We start from the raw sequence: 20646 nt of genomic DNA, 5'->3' as shown, positions 1-20646 counted from the left end.
AGGGAGGGAGAGGGCTCGCTCGGGGGGGTTTGAAGGAAAACAAGCCGCGCGGGCCGACGGGAGATGTAGTCTTGGCGAGCGGAGCGGGGAGCGGAGGCGGGCACGCGCGGCAAGGGCGTCGGGCCTACAAATCCCAGAAGGCGCCGCGGCGGGGAGAATGCGCCCTCTCCCGCCCGGAAGAGGAGGGGGCTTCCGCTCCGGCGCTGGCGACGCTGCGGGGAGGCTGCCGCGGTGCATGATGGGCGGCGGCGCCAAGCGGGGAGGGGGAAGCCGGGAAGAGGCCGAGACATCCGGGTACTCGCGCGTCCAGCCCTCGTGTGAACGCGCAAACCCGTTAACGCTCCCAGCTCCCGCGTTGGCCCGTTGAGAGGCGGGCGGGGAGAGACGGGAGAGCCCTGACCCTGACCCCGTTCTGAGGGCCGGCCCACATGTCACTGAGGGGCGGCAGTGTGGTATAATGGTTAGAGTGTCGGGCTAAGGACCTGGGTTCGAATCCCCACTCGGCCGTGGGCCCTTCACTGCCTCTCGACCTAACCTACCTCACAGGGTGGTTGTTGGGGTGACACGTGGAGGAGGGGGAGAACCAGGTGCGCCACCTAGAGATCTTTGGGGGGGGAAGGTGGGATAATAAATGCAATAAACAAAGAAATGGGGGGGGGGAGAGAGATAAGTAGCACCGCAGGCAGCCAACGCGTCGGACTCCCCCTTGCTGGGAACCACGGAAGGGAGAGGGCGGCTGGTTCTGCGTTCGAATCCTGTTGCGGGTAAGGGCATCTCTGGGGGGCTGCTTGTCGCAAGGCTAGGGGGACGGGGCCTCGCTTGGCCTCATCCAGCTGCCAAGCTCTTCCTAAGGCCTTATGGAGCCTCCCAGTCCAGGGGCAGCCTTTCTGCACCCCCAGGCTCTTAGAATCATTGTACAGTTCATTATATGAAGTCCGTGAAGCCTGCAAAGCTTATCATGTGGAAGCGTGCATGCGTGTATGTTGGGCACGGGTGTGGCTGGGGGTGTGCCGAGAAATCGTTTGCAATGTTTGCAGGGATATTGGAAAACCGCTACAATGAGTTATATGGAAACTCAGCTAGGGGGGCTCGAGGAAGTCATCCAGTAACGATAATTAAATTGGAATTTTTACAGTTAGGATATATGTTTGTTCGCTTGTCTTTTTTATATTGTAATGTTTTTTATGTTTGTTATAAATTTGGAAAATTAACTAAAATTAACTATTGGGGGGGATGAAATGTTTGCAGGGATTGTAACGGTATTCCACGGGAGAGCCGAGGCAAAGATCGGTTTTGCAGATAGGGTTTTGCAGAGATGTCACCATGCAAAACAGTTACAATCACTGCAAAACCGTCTCTGCCTCAGCTCTCCCCCCACCCCCCTCGCAGCCACAGCCAATTGCCCAACAGCCTGCAAAACAGCAAGCTCCTCAGACGCTGCAAAAAACATCAAGGGGGTTATTTATTTCAGAGTAGTGGGGTGGGGGGAAATCTTGCCCTGCCCCACTTCTGTGCATGTGTTGCACATGTTAAGGCGGGTAAGATGCTGCCTAACTGCCTCAGACATGAAGTTCTTGCTCAAAAGAGCAGATTGCTATGCCCTTAAAGCCAGCCCTGCCTCTTCTGCCTTACTTTCCCTTTCCCAGACATGAGGTTATTGCTTTTGTGTCCTAATAAACCACAGAGCCTAGGACTTGCCAATCAGAAGACTTCTGATTGGCGGTTCGAATCCCCGCGACGGGGTGAGCTCCCGTTGCTCAGTCCCAGCTCCTGCCAACCTAGTAGTTTGAAAGCAGCTCAAAGTGCAAGTAGATAAATAGGTACCGCTCCGGCGGGAAGGTAAACGACGTTTCTGTGCACTGCTCTGGTTTGCCAGAAGCGGCTTAGTCTTGTTGGCCACATGACTCGGAAGCTGTACACCGGCTCCCTCGGCCAGTAAAGCGAGATGAGCGCCGCAACCCCAGAGTCGGCCACGACTGGACCTAATGGTCAGGGGTCCCTTTACCCTTTACTTTTATAGGGGTAAATGGAAGGAAGAAGATTTAACTGGCTGCCTTATGCTCTCCTATGGGAGAGAGCTGCATGGCCATCTATCACAGCTGCTTGAGTGGAGGTTCCTTCATTGCAGGGGTTGGACTAGATGACCCTCAGAGGTCCCTTCCAACTCTGATTCTGTGATCATCCCAAAGGTGATGCAAGTATTCCCTGTGCCGTGTACTGCCTGGGAAGCTTCAGTTTCCTGTGATCTCTGAAATGGCTCAGTCCTTGTTTTTATGTGCTGTATTTGCCTTTTTTAAAAAAAGAATTATGGGTTCTTTGACTATGAAAACCTATATATTGATAATCTATTTTCTTTTAGTTTGTCCTAGATTTCCAGAGCCCTGTAAGTTGCTCAAATTGTTAGGCAATTGGGCATCTTTTATTTTTAGACCCCTCATCGATCAACTAAATTACATAGTTTCTTTTCGTCTTTTAAATATATGGGACACGCTAACAGTGGTTTTAAAGATGAAAAGGATTGCAAGTGGGAGCAATTGGTAAACAAACAAACAAACAAAAAAAGCAAATACACCTCAAGGCTGTAATCCTAAATAGTTACAGTGGTGCCTCGCAAGATGAAATTAATCCGTTCTGCGAGTCTCTTCCTCTTGCGGTTTTTTCGTCTTGCGAAGCACGGCTATTAGCGGCTTAGCGGCTTTAAGAAAAAGGAAACAAACTCGCAAGAACTTGCAAGACGTTTCGTCTTGCAGAAGCAAGCCCAAAGGGAAAATCGTCTTGCGAAGCGACACAAAAACTGAAAAACCCTTTTGTCTTGCACGTTTTTCGTTTTACGAGGCATTCGTCTTGCGGGGCACCACTGTATTAAGGAATTGGCCCTATTTGAACACAGTGGTACTTCAGAGTGAAAAACTTAAACCCGATGAGTAACCTAGGATTGAGTTTCACGTAGCTCTAGAATGATCTGCTTCACTCAAATTTTTCAGTGCAACTAATGGGAATATTTGTTTAGCTATTTTTTAAAGTGCTGACTATGTTTGATGGACACATCTATCTTTAGGCAAGAATTTGAAAATGGAGGAAATGGATGTGAAACAAGAATGTCTTGGTACCGCTGACCTGGTGGTTTATGGGCTCGCATGGGAAACGTCCGAGCGCAAACTGGAGGAGTTCTTCAGCAGATTTGGAGCAGTTCTCAGAGTCCAGGTATCTGGCGTAACTACCCTTCCATGAGCCATGACTGGCCAAAGCATCCAAATGTAACTGCTGTTTGTTGTGGTTTCTTAAGAGATATTGCTTCACCCACTGCAAGAAAGAAATTACCCAAAAATAAATAAATAAATAACCATAAAAAATGGTATCCGAGCCTGGTATCGAGAACAGAAATTTCTTTTTGGGAACAGGATTGTTGAGATGCCATTTGCTGCCCTCGGACTTTTGTCTTCTTCGGTGCTGGGACTAAGTGGCTGTGGTTCAATCAACGCATGATGGAAACAAGTCGTCCCTTGAGGGCCACTGAAGCAAGGGACTGGGACTGAGCAACCGCATCTGTTTCAGAATTCAGCAGAATTTGTGGTCTTAGTCCGTTTCGGTATTGAGTTTGGTCAGTTGAAGTCATTGTGATAAAAATAGGAAGAGTTCTGACCTTTTCATGCTGGTAGCTGGGGTGGTTTGTCTAAATCTGAGTCGAGAGAGAGAGAACCCCGAAAGTTACATGGCTGAGCTGGTTTCTCGGCAGAATTCATGGAGTGGGCCTCTCTCCATTCTCTCCCTCTTCTGCAGCCAGACAGAATGGCTGTTGAGGGACAGTGGAGCCTGGTCTCTAGGCTGCAGCTGTTAGCAAGGGAAGATGATGAAAGCAGGATGAAACCTTCCGCTGAAAATCATCAAACATTATTTTCCGCACTACTTCATTTTGAAATTCAACCCATGAAATAGCTGGTAGAATTGGTACGCAATTGGTAGTGCAATGCCATTGTTGTTACAGCCATCTCATCTCTTCTCCTGACCCTAGGTGATGACTGATTGCAGATCCAGCCAGTTGAAGCGGATCGGTCTGGTGAGATTTGCCGACTACGAAGCACAGATGAAAGTCATGGTAGAGAGGCTTGGACCGCCACATTCGATCCCAGCTTCTGAAATAGAACCTCAAGGAAGTTTCCTTGCGATTTAAGCCAAAGTGTCACGTTAATCTCTCACAGTGTTTGTTCAGAAGCACAGATGAATCCAGAGATGGTTGTTCTTTTTCTCCCCATTTCTCAAAATAAGTAACGGAGTGTCTTCTAAGCTTGACATAAGTTCTGTTTCTGGTGTTTTTACTGCACAGGCACATGGAAATGTGTGAAGTGTTCATAGCAGAAGGGCTTCTGTGCAAGAAAGCAGATATGTGTGTACACAACTCTGCATGCAGTATGTTGGTTATTAAAACAGCTAGACAAAAACATTTGTATTAATTAAAATCTAAGGACTGCTGCTGCTGCTGCTGCTGCTGCTGCTGCTGCTGCTGCTGCTGCTTCCTGGCAAGGACCACCCTGCTGAGAGTCTAAGGGCCCTGTTCCTGCCTCTCTCCACCTGGCCCAGGGCGGGGCCTGACAGTTTTCATAAGGACTGCTGCTGCCCAGCAAGAGGGTACTGCTTCTTCTTTTAAATTGCTTTTAAATTGTTTTTCTAATATAAAAAATTCAATAAATAATATTAATCTTTTGTTCTGCATTGGCACCAGCCAACTTCAGAAGAATTTTCAAATCCGAGGAAGGTGTGCTGGATTGCACCGAAGACATGAATGCAGATGATATCTGTGAGTTTATTTGCCGATTTGGAGAAGTCATTGATGTCTTCGTTGAATAACCCTTTGGAGGCTTTGCCTGTTACGTTTGCTGATGATCAGGTATCTGTGCAAAGTGCCCTGGTCTTTTGCTGATGTGTGGGCAACTTATTCTTAAGCATTGTTCATGAAGTTCTTACTGTATAGAAAAACTTAAGTGCAGCAGGCTCATGAGTGACAAGACAGACTAATTCTTGTCCTATTGGGTGGCTGTCTGTCGTAGAAGCTTTAGCTGAGATTCCAGCATGACGGGGGACTGAGCAGGGGCTAGTAGTCAAGGGCAACCATGTCACCCCCCCCCCACACATTGCAGAGGCAGTCTTGACCACCACAGACCCAGATGTGAGTAGGCCATAAAATTTGTGCTATTTGGTTTGGGGTGGGGGAAAAGAAATTTAAGGCACTGCAGGAAATGGGTTAGTAAATTGCTCTCTGAAGCACCTCCCACCCTCTCCTTTAAAACATTAATAATAATAACTTTTATTTATACCCTGCCCTACCCAGGCTCAGAGTCAAAGGTGAGGTTTTTGGAGAATTTTTCCTATCTACAGTGCAATTGCGTTTGAAATAATACCATGCACAGTTCTGGTGGCCTCACCTCAAAAAGGATGTTGCGGGGTTGGGAAAAGGTTCAGGAAAGAGCAACTGAATTGATCCATGGAATGGAACACCCTCCCCATGGAGAAAGGTTGTGATCTCTGGGTCTTCTCAGTTTAGAGAAAAGGTAATCTTGCAAGGTCACTCACTCTTTCCTCTTCTCTTCCTCTGACCTACCCCAGAGCCAGGAAGCAGCAATGCCACGATGAGCAGAACTCTTTGTCACCCTCATGCAACATAGAGGACGTTACGTCTACCACAGCTCCCAAGCAGTGTTAGAAACTGGGAAAGAAAACATGCTTGAGAAGCACATGCTTTTATGCAACTGTTTGGATGTTTCATTCTTGTTGTAAGTCTCTTTTGAAGAAAGTTCTGTTAGTAAAGGTCTGCTTTTTTTGGAACCATACTTTTCGGTCTGGATACTTTTTTATTCCGAGAGGAGTCAGTTTTTATTCATCCTATTGCTTCGAGCTGCGTAGTATTAATACCTGCATTGCAGAATGCTTCAGAGAGATCTAGCACCCCTGGCAGGTTGTTGTTGTTTAGTCGTTTAGTCGTGTCCGCCTCTTCGTGACCCCCTGGACCAGAGCACGCCAGGCACTCCTGTCTTCCACTGCCTCCCGCAGTTTGGTCAGACTCATGTTTATAGCTTCGACAACACTGTCGAACCATCTCATCCTCCGTCGTCCCCTTCTCCTTGTGCCCTCCATCTTTCCCACCATCAGGGTCTTTTCCAGGGAGTCTTCTCTTCTCATGAGGTGGCCAAAGTCTTGGAGCCTCAGCTTCATAATCTGTGAAGCTGGCAGGTAGCCTCTACTTAAATATGCCCAGCGAAAGAGGTTGTGGGAACTAGGTAATGTTTCTGACACTTTGACCACCTAACACACACACGCACTCACACGTTCAGGAACTGGGATTAAATGGCAGAGCACTGCCTCTTTCCTTGTGCCTACCTACCTCAAACAGCAACCTTGGAGGAAGGACAGGGTGAGGTTGAAAACTACCAGCTCCTGCTCCTTCTGAAATAATGGCCTCAATAACAGGTGGGAAATGAAGTATAGGTGGGTGGGGAAAGATTCAGATACATGATTATATAATCATACTGGTTAAAAAGTCTGGTGGCAAAAGGGAACAGCAGGAACTCTACTGGGATCAAGGGCTTAAAATATGGGATGAGTTTAGAAATCTAATAAAATTCTAGGACTCAAGTTTCCCATCAATGTATGAACACCTTTTCCAAAAGAAAATCTGTGAATGTGAAACAGCATATGAAAAAATGTAACTAAAAACAATGAGGAGGGGAAGGAAGAGGCTTTATTATTATTATTTTACATACAATAAATCCAATTGAATTTTTATTTATTTATTACACATCTTTAGGAGCACTTTTACATTCCTAGACAAGAGAGATGATAACAGATACAAGCTGTAAGATCTATGGACAGAAAAGGAACTATGTACGAGCTATTTCCAAAGGACTGGGAAGTTTCTCAGAAGACAGTTGCGCCAGTTCATGTTCATTCCACTGGGTACGGTCCCTGTGTGAGACCCACTGAAATAAATGGCTTTGCACCACTGTGCTGCTCTCATTCATTTCAGTCACATTGGAGTCCGACCCAGTGGATTGGATCTGTGGGGTCAAATAAGGACAGATTTAAATCAACAAACACCCCATCCTTTCTGGGCTGAGCCACCAACATACAGTACAAAGGTGCTGAGCACCCACCCAGCTGACCAGTGTTACACAGTCATAGGATCATGGATGGCTCTTGCATTAGCTTTTCTAGTGTGTCGGCTGTGCGAGAACAGCACTTGTGAGATTTGTGGTTTATTTTTCAACCTCAGTTACATTGCCTAATGCCACAAACAGCAGAAACGAATTTGCAGAGAGATTTATTTAAAGTGATTTTCTGAACATCTTGTGACCAGGTCTACAGATAATAGAACAGACTCTCCCTAGAAAAGTCTTTGCCAACCTGGTGCCCCTCAGAAGTTCTGGTGGGGCCTGGTAGGAGTTGTAGTCCAAACCTCAAGGGCACCACGTTGGCGATGGCCGCGACACATAGGCTGCACCTACCAGCTGAAAGGTTGGCACAATTCTCAGCAGTGTCCAAGAGTTTCACATAAAGCTTTTAAAGAAACTGCTTCAGTGGTCGTGGACCTCAAGGTTTGGGCCCTGGACCTCAAGAGCTACTTTTGCTGAATTATGTTTGGGAGAGGAAAAGCTAATCCAATTATGCAGATCAAAGGAAAGACAAAGACATTGCAAGCTAGCTCCCATGGTTGCACCCGTCATTTCCTAGGCCTTAATGGGTTTCTCTTTCGTGCTGGACCTCAGGTGTATCAGGGTAATTCTGCCCATTTGTCAGTTTTAGAGAAGAGCCCCTTGTCAGGAAAGAGGGGAGAGGAGTTAAGAATCGCATTATAAACAAAGCACTGAGGGGTCTGTCTGCTCCTGCTTCTCATTCCTCTCTCTTGTATCCTTAACCCAGGGGTTTCTCCAAGCTAGCCTGGAGAAATCTTTGAGGCACTGGCCTGCCCACCCAATTCTTACATGCAAAGCATCCCCTAGGATATTCCCCCTCTGGTTCTCCCCCCTGGAGGTTTCCCAGCAGAAGCCCAATACAATGGCAGAGCCCACAGACGCTGTACCTTTGCCTAAACGATTCTTTGGATTCACAACCAGCACCCCTCAGTATCTAAGCCATACAATCCTTTTCTTAAATAACAAGGGATCAAAACAACAGAGCTGAACCGGATGGGGGTGGGAGCACTTTGATACCACAAGAGCCAAAGAAAAGAGGCTTTTTGTCAAGAGCGGCCAATCTCACCGTGAAAGGGAGGCGATGCAGGTTCCCTCTGGCCAATGCAACAGCCAGGGGCCATACAGCTCCACTCCGTGGAAGTCATACTTTGAAAACAGAAAAACCGGCCTCATTCCAGAAACGTACTGCCCAGAATCCAAAGCAACGGGACTTGTTGGTACAGCTGTGGGCTGGTAGGATGGCCTGTCTGGGTTGTCCTTGCTCGCGTGAGTGAGAAACCATGGAGTCCGTGCAGCTGGAGAGGACTGCTCAGAGAATGTTTGACATAAGGGCAACAAGGCAAAGGCCATACGCATTTGAGAGTATTCCTATAACCAAGCAAGTTCTCATACATACCTACATGCACACTCGCACCCACAGCAGGGTCTGGGGAGAGGAGGGCCGTTAAAACATTCAGAGAGGAAGCCGGTGGGTTGGGGAATATTCACAGTACAACTGTCGACAGCAACCCCAAAATAAAATATTAACAACTGAATTCTCAATATACATCAATCTTAAACGTACAAACTGAACCGTAAAACGATACCCGGAGGGGGCACCTTCTTCAGCCTTTTGACCTGGCCCAATTCAGCAGCAACTTGCGCCCCAAACACTGCACAGGGCAGCTCTGGAACTGGGGTGAGGAGAAAGAAGAGACTCTGAAGAAGCAGGACTGGTCTAGCACAAGCCTCGCCACTGGAAAGGGCAGTGGTGCCTTCCCCTCAAACTCAAACCTTAAACCCCATTCCCATCCGACAGAAGATTCGGAGCTCAGAACACTTTGAAAGATCCTACCACTTTGGACAAGGTGAGATGCAGCAACTCTGGTCCGAAACCACCCTCTGCTCACAAAAGGAACGTTCTGCAGTGGCCAGGAATTGCTTCGGCTTCCACCCCTCTGCGGCGGAAAGCAGAACCAGCCTCGAGAAGTCACAAAGGCCACGCGGACAGTGGAAGACAATGAAGGAACTGCCGCGGCATTCCCTCAAAGCAGAGGTGCCTGGTGGAGCACACTGGGAGAAACTGGATGGTGAGCAGAGGAAGAGCGCTAAATGCGGAGCTGGCACCTGGCACACAGCGCTGACTGTTGCACAGAGTGGACCTTGCCGGTCATGGCTTAAGTCTCTAGGAGCTCCACCTAGAACAACTCTTGCCAATCCTTGTAAACAGGCAAAGGATTTGTTAAGTTTCTATTGCTTCTGTTCCAGAGGAGAGAGAGAGAGCAGGTTTTCAAAGCCCTCCTTCGGCTTGCATTTCTAACAGGAAACATGTCTAAGTAGCTGTGGGGTGCATTTCGCTCTCGGCTCCTCCGTGGGTTGGAGGCACGTCCACCTGTACTCCATCCCACCCCCCAGAAAAACAAAAACCCTTCCAATGGTGCCAGTCTTTCGATGGAAAGAAAGGAAATGGATCTTCTGCCACAGGCGGTCGCTTTCTCAGCCTCACTCGATTATTAAGCATCATCAAGTCCCAGATTGCTGGTTCTGCTGAGATGGCTTTGGGCTCCATCCCAAGGGCAGGCAAACCAAGTGCAGCAAGAAGACTGGAAGAGGAAGAGGAGCAGGAGATGGCAAGGTGACAACCCCCCCCCCCAGGCTTCTTGTTGCATCTAACACTAATGTATTCTCATGCATTTCTGATTTCCTAACTAAAGTCTCTTTCCCCTTGGTGACCAAATGCCAGAGGGACATGGAACTCCATCGTGGAGGACGGAAGCCCACCTGGAACACGCCTGGCTGGACAAAAAACAACAATAGTTCAGCTGCAGAGAGGGCCATCGCTTCGTCTTGAAGGGAATCACTTTGGAGCCTGGCCACAGAGTCCCCTCCGAAGGTCCTTTGCTTGCCTCAGCTCTCGGAAGGCAAAGCTGCTGCACAGCCACACCTTAGCAGCGAACTGGCTTTACTTGGGGACCAGCCCACGAGACTGAGGGTAGAGCTGAGACCCAGATGGACTGGACGAAGAGCCACCCGATTTCCTTCCCGTTTTAGGCCTGGAAAACAGAAGAACCCGAAGAATATGTGACGAACGAAGAGCGTAGCTTCTCAAAACGTGTCGGGGATAAACAAGGAAAGCCATTTCGTAGAGCTGAATGATGAATTATTGGCTTCTTGTGCGACAATCTGCTTTAGAATTGGCTTATTACTACCAAACCTTACCGACTACGTTGCTTTGGGATGGCCAGGCTGTTCTGTTTAAGACAGTGGCTCCACCCCAAAATTGGGCCACCTCCCCCTTGGTTACATAAAACCCAACCCTACAAAAAAGCAGCATTCAGAACAGAAGTTTTCACAACCCACCAAGGATGATAGCAGCACAATAAAGTTCAAAGTAGTAACCATTTGCTGCACATTTATTCAAAATCAAATTAAAACCATTTAGTTCCATTAATTCAACAAAAGTGATGAGCTTGATATTGTCATACCAACTTTTCAGAGTCTGATTGTCATTTACACCACCACCAACCCCTTCCACCCCTTGCCTCTTAGCGTCTCCCAAGTAATCCCACTGCTCCCCAGGGAGCAATACTGCCCACTTTGGGAACCACCGCTTTAAGAAAACAACCAGGTTTCCAGCTGACAGTCAAGCAGTTGTTGCAAATAGTTTTCCTTCTATGGCTGCTTTTAGAAAAGGGGGCAGCAGCATGCCAAGCCTCTCCCATTTTATCAAACATTTTAGAAAACCCTTCACCTCTACCAAATACTGCTTACTGTGCAAAAACCATCCCCTCAAATTAAGTGGTCCGGTGCTAACAAATTCAGCCTGAACTTGACTACCCAGGATATGGGCTTCCGGAATTGTGTGTGTTATCTGCTCTCCTTCCAACAACCAGAGCTCACCTGGATTTTGACTTCTTGTTGGATGTACTCTCAAATGTGGAAGCGTCCACTTGTATCTCATCTTCTTCTTGCAAAGCAGCCTCGAGAGCTGCTTGTACTTTGGGGGCAATGGCTGGGCCCTCATAGTCCCGGGTCGTCCGGCTAGGCATATCCAGTTCCAGCAGTACAATGTTTTCTGCCTGAGGGATCAGAACCAGGAGAGTTCAGACAGGCACCTAGGCCCACAAGCCAGCAGACAACTTTATTGCTCACATGTGCTCTGTTTCGCAGCAGAAATCGGGCAAAGGTTCCCCCCATTGTAGGTAACGAAAGGACAGTCACGGGAACTCAGGTGGATTATACTTCTAAAAGATTGCAGAGATATTTATTAGAAAGCTCAAGCTGTCCACAGCATTTTGAATTCAAAATGACCCCTCACTATAAGTGGAATAGAAATCTCTTTGCTCCCGATAAAGACGACACACTGAAATGTTTGGCATCCTGCATTTTCCAATAGGCGCCTTCATTCCAGCGATAATTTGACAGCTTGCCCCCTTTTTCTGGCTTCCTGGTCCCCCTGGCCCCGACCCATACTCTTCCTGCTCAGTAAGCCTGTATTACTTATTTATAGGAGGCCATCAGTATGCTGGGCATTTTGCAGAGAACAAGAGGCCAGGTCCCTTTTGTTATAAGTCTTCAGCCAAGCAGAGGGCTTTGCTTTAGGAAACATGTTTTGCTATGCAGAGAGTTGGACGGCAGGTATTGCAGGAAGCTGGGTCTGAGTGTCTCTATGTTCACTTGAGGTGGGGATTTCTTCCACAGCATCACAACACGGAGACAGTTAGCAGGGGGCTGAGTTGACCCTCCGGTCGATATCTTGGGCTATACTTTACCCATAAGGTAAAGGTAAAGGGACCCCTGACCATTAGGTCCAGTCGCAGATGACTCTGGGGTTGCGGCGCTCATCTTGCTTTACTGGCCGAGGGAGCCGGCATACAGCTTCCAGGTCATGTGGCCAGCATGACTAAGCCGCTTCTGGCAAACCAGAGCAGTGCACAGAAACGCCGTTTACCTTCCTGCCGGAGTGGTACCTATTTATCTACTTGCACTTTGACGTGCTTTCGAACTGCTAGGTTGGCAGGAGCAGGGACCGAGCAACGGGAGCTCACCCCGTCGTGGCGATTCGAACTGCCGACCTTCGGATCGGAAAGCCTTAGGCTCTGTGGTTTAACCCACAGCGCCACCCATGTCCCTGTATACTTTACCCATGGGCTCCTCCAACTTTACTATTTAGATATGTTATGTAAACTGCTCTAAGAGAGGACAGGGAATTAATGTAGCATCACTTAACTGCTGCCAGAATTAATATTTGTCAAAACTGTGGGGGAAATGAGAACGCCATCCACGAGAGAATGGCTAACTAACATCTTGCATATATGGTGAGAACCAGAGAGAGTCGACAACAGTATTGAGAAATGGTGTCTTTTCACAATGTACTGGAGTAATAAGGTACACGATAATTTAAACCTATTTGTGTTACTTGGAATCTTCTGGTATTCTTTTTTATGTTTGTTTTTGGAACAGAAATGTGTTCCTGTATGTTTAGTCTGAGATATCCCCTTCTAATTTAGTTTTATTTTATTTGGCACCTGTACTTATACTTTCTGATACATACATACATGTAAATAAGATAAATAATAATTTTTAAAGACAGCCTGGCTCTCCTACTGGAGGACAACCAAATATTGCATATGTTAAAAATTTACAGACGAAAATGTTTCGGGTGGAAGGGAAATAACTGCTTCCCCACCCCTGACATATAGGCCTGTTGTGAATTGTCATGCTGCATCAGGAACCAAACAAACAGCATGACTAACAGGGAATTTTCTTGATGAAAAGTAGCAATCGGTGCCTCAGCGAAGCCCTGCAACCCTGGGCACAGTGCTGAGATGCACCTCTGGTTATGGGTGCAGACGTGGCATTCTTCTCGAAGACAAAAGCTGTGCACCTGAGTGGCACAAGCAGCCACCCTCCCAGCCCCCGGCCACTGCAACACTGTGCAGCGTAGAGAGCGAAAGGTGACTTATACTTCGAAGTGCTTCTTTTTGCATGGTGTAAACCTCCTGCCTAAACGTTTTAGCACCTCAGGTCTTTGAATTTGAATTTTATTATTACGGTCACAGACCAGCTCCGGGTCACCCACAACATCAGGAAAACCACAAAACACAACAGGAATACACCGAATTGCAATCGGGCACAACAGAGACAATTCAGATATAGCGGCAGTTAAAAAAATTATCAAATATACCAGCCAATTTAGGGGGGTGGGCATTTTCTTTCTCCATGTTTCCTGCTAAGGAGTTAATGTAGAAGTTGAATAAAGTAGGCGCAAGGACGCAGCCTTGTTTAACACCATGGGAGGTTTGGATTTCCTTGCATAAATGGCCCTGTCGGTCACACCTAACCCAGACCCGAGTGTTTTCATATAAACTGCAGATAAGACACAGTAGACGTCTGTCTACGTTTGAGGCGCTAAGTTTTTCCCAAAGCCTATCTTGTGATACTAAATCGAAGGCAGATTTAAAATCTGTGAAAGCTGCGTAGAGGGATCCTCCTTTTCTTGAGGTGTATTTTTCCACAAGATGTTGGAGTACTAGGCCTTGGTCTAAAGTGGACCGGTTTGCCCTGAAAGCAGTTTGTGCTTCTGTAAGGACATGTTCTCGCTCCATCCAATCCTCCAGTTTATCACATAAGTGGGCAGCATATAGTTTACTGATAATGCTTAGGAGACTAACTGGCCTGTAATTAGCAGAGTCCGATCTCAGGTCTTTTGTATTTGGGGAGATGGCGAGCTTCTCCCACGATGAACCCTCCACACCATTCACGATTTTATGCAGATCTGAGCGAGAGCTTACCCTATACCGGGCTTCTGGGCGAACCATCATGGACATCTTAGCATGCTGGCTCAGGGGCCTCTTGTATCCCACAGCTGACACCGGCCTCTTCATCATCTGTTGATTCCTGGCAAGGGAAAAGGACATCAAGCCCACTGCTGGAGCCAGCCCCCTTCCCTCCACAAGCGGCCCAACTTCGGACCCACTGAGTCTCTCCAACCAGCCTGCAATTGCCGCATCAGGAAAATCTTGGAAGGGACCCCAGGGTCATCTAGTCCAACCCCCTGCAATGCAGGAAACTCAGCTAAAGCATCCATGGCAGATGGCCACCCAGCCTCCAAGGAAGGAGAGTCCTAGCTGCTACTGTGCCACTCCTGGCTGCCAGGCTACATGATGGCAGCTGCCTGGCAAGCCCAGGGCCAGCACCGTCAGGAAACCTTCAGACTGTTGGAAGAAATTTAAAGACTATCTACAGAAATATTGTAAAATTAATGACTGTTAGAATGATATTGGATAGAAATTAAGTGGTTTCCAGCTGTAATGCTTTAAGAGAATATGGAAAAAGGGTTATGAATAGGTAAAAACATAATTAAAATGATGTTGGATTGGAAATAAATGGTATTAGTAACAAAGTTAATAAGAATATGCAAAAATGAATTGATAATGGATGAAAATACAGAGTTATAAAATGTTAAGTTATAGAGATAAGATAAATGAAAGAGGGTAAGGATTTGCTGATTTGATTATTCAAATGGGAATACAAGAAGGGGAGGTGTGAGGAGGTCAAAGAAACAAGCAAATGAGTTTTATGTTATGAAAAATGGAATTGTTTTTAATTTTTCTTATTTTTTCTGTGTGTTTATATGTTGTATTTTTATTTCTCTTTTTTCTTTTATTATGTTTTTGTTTTTGTAAAACTTTAATAAATATTTCTTTAAAAAAAATATGAAACCTTCAGACTGGTCTTGGTCGCTAAGAGCTACCATGAGAACAAGGGAAACGGGGTTGATCCAGGGAGAAGAGGAGCACCTATCCCACAATTTAACTGGGAGCTGCAGGAGTAGGAACAGACAGATGTGTGGATGCTGCCACTTGTATGAAACCTACCATAGCCAGAGTTCTCTCTGAGACCACGCCTGAGCTGTAGGTGTTTGAAAAAACGACAATGCAAGTGCTTCCGTCAGGAGGGCTTGCCTCTCTTTCATTCAAATATTTAAATATCAGAACAACTTTTCCCACAAGGATTATTATGGGAAGGGCCTGATCTGCTCAGCTGTAGAGCACCTGGCTTTTAACGTTTGATGTTTTGTTTTGTTTTTATAAATTCTGTAAGTCACCCAGAGTGGCTGGGCAAACCCAGCCAGACAGGTGGGATATAAATAAAAATTATTACAGTCAATACCTTGGATCCCGAACGCCTTGCGAGTCAAACGTTTTGGCTCCCAAACACCACAAACCCAGAAGTGAGTGTTCCGGTTTGTGAACGTTCTTTGGAATCCGAACATCCGAGACGGCTTCCGATTGAGTGCAGGAAGCTCCTGCAGCCAATGGGAAGCTGCGCCTTGGTTGTCGAATGTTTTTGGAAGTCGGACTTCCGGAACAGATACTGTTTGACAACCAAAGTATGACTGTACTATTATTATTAGTAGTATTAGTAGCATTATTATTAGCTCCCAGTACGTTTCCAGGCACAATTCAAAGTGTTGGTGCTGACCTTTAAAGCACTAAACGGCTTTGGTCCAGTATACCTGAAGGAGCATCTCCACCCCCATCATTCTGCCCGGACACTGAGGTCCAGCGCCAAGGGCCTTCTGGTGGTTCCCTCACTGCGAGAAGGCAAGTTGCAGGGAACCAGGCAGAGGGCCTTCTCGGTGGTGGCCCCCGCCCTGTGGAATGCCCTCCCACCAGATGTCAAAGAGAAAAACAACTACCAAATTTTTAGAAGACATCTGAATGCAGCCCTGTTTAGGGAAGCTTTTAATGTTTAACAGACTACTGTATTTTAATACTTTGTTGGAAGCCGCCCAGAGTGGCTGGGGAAACCCAGCCAGATGGACAGGGTATAAATAATAAATTATTATTATTATTATTATTATTATTATTATTATTATTATTATTACCTGCTTGGCATGCAGAAGGTTCCAGGTTCAGTCCCTGGCAACATCTCCAGTTGGGTTTGGGAATGCCCCTGCAGAGTTGCTGCCAGCCAGTGCAGACAGTACTGAGACAGATGGACCAATGGTCCAGCTCGACATAAGAACCCTATGTTCCTCAGTGCTGTTTAGCTACTGCAATCCTCCACCACAAACACAATTAGTCTGTTTAAAATATAACTATTCTTTATGGTCCAGATGTATGGAAGTGAGAGCTGGACCATAAAGAAGGCTGACTGCCGAAGAATTGATGCTTTTGAATTATGATGCTGGAGGAGACTCTTGAGAGTCCCATGGACTGCAAGAAGATCCAACCTCTCCATTCTGAAGGAAATCAGCCCTGAGCGCTCACTGGAAGGACAGATCCTGAAGCTGAGGCTCCAAGACTTTGGCCACCTCATGAGAAGAGAAGACTCCCTGGAAAAGACCCTGATGTTGGGAAAGATGGAGGGCACAAGGAGAAGGGGATGACAGAGGACGGAGATGGTTGGACAGTGTTCTCGAAGCTACTAACATGAGTTTGACCAAACTGCGGGAGGCAGTGGAAGACAGGAGTGCCTGGCGTGCTCTGGTCCAGGGGGTCATGAAGAGTCGGACACAACTAAACGACTAAACAACAATTCTGCCCTTATTATATGAATGCTTATCCCCATGAAAAAAGAGCAGGAATCCAAGCGCGCCTATGTTTTCGCTGGCAGTTACGTTTGTGCAAGCACGGGCATGTCCTCCAGCCGGACACTGACACACAAACCGGTATTGCCGCATGTCTCCCTCAACCTGGCAATGGTAGAACTGTCCCCTAGCCATCTACCCTGCTTGCTTTTCCTATGAGGTGTACCCTGTGCAAAAGACAGGAGGGAAGATTTTGGTTTCCTTGTCGGTCAGCAGATCTAAATTTGCTAACGGAGGCTTTATATAGCAAAGCTGTGTCAGCAGTTTCCCGACGCTGATGCTGGGGACACTTTATACTTGAAAGGAACGGGCCCAGGAAGAGATCTCTTGATTAATATATTCTTTGTTCATTACAAACACCATGCGGGGAAAGCTTTGTGTAGAAATTTGGAAATCTCCAGGATGAGATATGCCGCCAGATGCGACTTCATTCTTCACTCCCCACAAGCCACACTTCTCAGCCTGCTCCTTTCCATCTGTCCTCAGCTGTCATACCTTGGGCCCTGCCTTGATTTTATCTTGCAGCATGTGGATTAACATCCCAGCTGGGAGGATGAACATCAATGTGCAATGCAATGCCGTTACTGTACTAGGTCCAGCACACGGTATTTTGCTGCCTTAAGAGGCAGCACTGGGCAAACCAATGGTTTCCTCCTCCTGACCCTTTGCAAGTTGCACTTGCAGAGGAAGCTGGCGATACAGAAATCCATGAAGGACAAAAGAGACTTTCAGAGGCAAAATGCCTCTCAGAACTAGTTGCTGAGGTTCAAGGTCCTTGTATTAATTTTCAACTTAGGTCCAGGGGGCCTCAGGGATCACTTGAGCCCTTCTTTCCCTGCTCAGTCACTGAGATCTGCAAGAGTGTCGTTGGTCATCCTACAAGTCCTTTGGAACTCACTGCCACTAGAGATTCAGCAGACGCCTTCTGTGCTAACTTTTAAATGCCTGCTGCAAACATTTCTGTTCTGTTGCCTTATGTAGGCAAAAATATGAGCTTCCACAATGGTTAATTGATGTCTGCTTTTTAACTTTTTATGTTTTTTCTTTTTTCTTTTGATTTCTGTAAACTGCTTTGACGCAGCAGTACACAAATATTTGTCTAAATAGAAAAATACATTAGCAAGCTCTGAGCTAAATTCCCGCTTTTAGGCAGCTGGGGACACAACTCCATGTTGCATCTGCAGCGTTCAAGTAGCGGTAGTTACATCACAATATCTCTCATATAACATTTAAGGCTGCAGCGACCGCCTTGCAGGATCAGAAGCAGAGCTGCTGCCAGCCAGAGTCCTGCCTCAATCAACCTGAGCTGCAGAATGGTGGCGTGATCATTGGGGCTGGAAAAGTAGGAGGGGAGCAGAAAGTCTGCTGCCCTTGGGTGGGCCACCAACTGAGAAAAATGGAGCTAAGCTTGGATTTCAAGTCCAGAGCTGCAGGGAATGGGCCGGATGAACTGAAAATCTAAAGAGATAATGGAGGGTGTGTCCCCCTTTCCCCAAACCCTACAGCCCAGCTCAAGGGGGCCGCCAACTCACTCCAAGCGGGTGATGGGGTGCAGTTTCCACTGGTCCTCCTCCTCATCGAAGAACGACCTGTTCATGATCTTGTTTTTCTCCTCCAAGGGAATAAAGTTCTCGATAATCAGGTGCCTGCAGAGATCAACAAAGGGAATGTTGCAAGCACACTCCAAGCAGCCTCAGGAAAAGTGAAATATTCGCTTTTCATTCCTGGCCAGCAGACAGCTTGCTCGGCAGGCCATTCCCAAGCCCTCGAGAGCAACGCACAGCTGGCTGAAAAACCTACTTGAGCTTCAGCTCCCGTGTGAGCTCATTCTGGGTTTGCTCCAGCTCCTGGCGTTCTTTGATGTGCTCCTCCTGAAGGTCGTGGATTTCAGCCTTCACGGCTTGCAGCTTAGAAAAGAGCTGAAAGAGAGAGCCAGAGTCATGGCCTACAACACAAAACGCCAAGCCTACCACCTCTGCCTCACGAGCGAGCGGCTCAGTTCTTGCACAGCTCCCGGTCACTTCAAAAGGGTTTGTGCAGGGAAACCTCTTGGTGGATTGTGCCCCACAATGGTATGCCATAAGCTCAGGTTTTGGTTAAAAATAAAGGGCAAAGGCTGCGCAGTCCAGCTGCCTTCTTTAGATGATGATGATGATGATGATGATGATAATAATAATAATAATAATAATAATTTTTATTTTTATTTATACCCCACCCTTCCCGGTTCAAAAACCGAGCTCAGGGTGGCTAACAACAAATTTAAAACACTTTAAAACACTTAATTATAAAAGCAGCATAAAATGCAGTATAAAAACATGAATAACAATAAAATTGAAAAATCAAAAATCAATTAGATCATCCCCAGGGCTAGCTGGCTGAATTGGTCCTACTTGGGCCAGTGAGGAGGCCAGGGGAGAATTAGCTGTGGGGTCTCAGAGCGGGTGATCTTCATAAAAGCAGAGGGGGAGGGAAGAGAAGGGAAATAAAAGATCAGGCTGAATTCAAATTAAAGGCTAGGCAGAATAGCTCTGTCTTACAGGCCCAACAGAAGGAGGTTAAATCCTGCAGGGCCCTGGTCTCCTGGGACAGAGCATTCCACCAGGTTGGAGCCATCACTGAGAAGGCCCTGGCCCTGGTGGAGGATAGTCTGACTTCCTTAGGGCCCGGGACCTCTAAACGATGGTTATTCATGGACCTTAAGGTCCTCTGCGGGGCAGACCAGGAGATAAGGGTTTTTCCTTAGGAATTAGGCACGCAGAAATATTGGTGGAAAATGAATCTCTGAAACTGGGGGTGGGGAAGACTTTTCAGCCCAAGGGGCCGTCTTCCCTTCAGGGCAAGCTTGCGAGGGCCACGTACCAGTGGAGGGCGGGGCCAGAGGTAAAGTGGGTGGGGCAACTAATGCAAATGTCACCTTTGTACAGTAGGCTAGTTTCTGCAAGCCCTCTCTGCCCTCCATTCAGACAAGCAGGAGGTAATATAAGAGGACACATTTCAGCTTGGCTAAAACACTCAAGGATCCAAGCAGGGTCAGCGAAGGCTGTGGTCTGGGAACTGTCCCAAGGGCTTGGTAACATAGTCTGGAGGGCCACAGTTGGATTTCAGGCCTGAGGTTCCCCAGCCCTGTCTGAAACCAACCTAGCAAAATATTAATTCTATTGCAAAAAAAAATAAAAATCAATGACTACATAGCATCACAACCGATTACGTATAATAATTATGGCTCATAGAACTAGTTAGAACCTGTAAAATTACAACAGCTTACCAGGTCATGCAAGTGGAGAATTTTCCAGCCAAAAACTCTGAATTTTAACATGCATCTGTCAAAAAGCTTTGCATCTCCCCCAAGGTCAAAGAGAACCACTGGGCCTTATTCTTCATGAGGAGATGCAAGCTGGGCCTGGTTTGGGTGGGGGGAAATTCAGGGGGTTTGATCCACTCTGACTCCTTTGAGACAATTAACTATTGCCTGCCCTAAAAGCGCAGAGAAAACTATCACATCTTAGTGCCTTGAAGATGGGAAGCCCAATTCTGGACTTGGCCACATCCATGCTTATTTTCAGAGCTCACATACAGTACCTGTACATACCTGCCAGCCCACCTCCAGGGAGGCCACTCACCTTTTTCAGTTTTTTAGTCTTGATATCCACTTCCTGCTGCAGGGAGCTGTAGGTCTCCTTCAGCTCCAAGGTCTCCTCATCCCGACTCTCCATCTGCTGTTGGATTTCTCGCTCTCGTCGTTTCTGCGGGAGACAACAAAGATGACCTTTTTTTTGGCCTGGACTTCAGCGCTGTCAGGGTACATGCCATTCATTTGCAGGGGGTGAGAGAATTTACACAAGGCGTTACCAATCAATGCTGTGTATTTTTGAAGGATTTTATTCT

At 47.0% G+C, this 20646-nt stretch overlaps 1 protein-coding gene and 1 long non-coding RNA gene across 3 annotated transcripts in view; one reads left to right on the top strand and one right to left on the bottom strand.

Annotated features, from left to right (window-relative positions):
- Positions 1-6: 6 nt before the first annotated feature.
- On the top strand, positions 7-7638 carry LOC310764817. Of its 2 annotated transcripts, XR_014549221.1 has the most exons (6): positions 7-764; positions 3059-3204; positions 4013-4626; positions 4721-4885; positions 5602-5950; positions 6226-7638. It is a non-coding gene; the product is annotated as an uncharacterized lncRNA (long non-coding RNA). The 2 variants fall into 2 exon arrangements; XR_014549222.1 differs by lacking the exons at positions 4721-4885; positions 5602-5950; positions 6226-7638 and having other exon boundaries at positions 7-587; positions 4013-4439.
- The window catches only part of KIF3B (kinesin family member 3B), a 28246-nt gene continuing 14315 nt past the window's right edge, over positions 6716-20646 (bottom strand). Inside the window, exons 4-9 of the mRNA XM_083618578.1 lie at positions 20382-20504; positions 18562-18680; positions 18294-18407; positions 13958-14063; positions 11064-11242; positions 6716-10216 (exon numbers count right to left, since the gene is read on the bottom strand). Of these exons, the coding sequence (XP_083474704.1) occupies positions 10126-10216; positions 11064-11242; positions 13958-14063; positions 18294-18407; positions 18562-18680; positions 20382-20504 (732 nt within the window). The 3' untranslated portion in view covers positions 6716-10125. The remainder of the gene's footprint in view (positions 10217-11063; positions 11243-13957; positions 14064-18293; positions 18408-18561; positions 18681-20381; positions 20505-20646) is intronic.

This window comes from Podarcis filfolensis, assembly GCF_964270895.1.
Source record: "Podarcis filfolensis genome assembly, chromosome: 6".
Lineage (NCBI taxonomy): Eukaryota > Metazoa > Chordata > Lepidosauria > Squamata > Lacertidae > Podarcis > Podarcis filfolensis.
The sequence above is the reverse complement of the archived record's forward strand: the minus strand, read 5'-3'. Positions and strand labels throughout refer to the sequence as shown.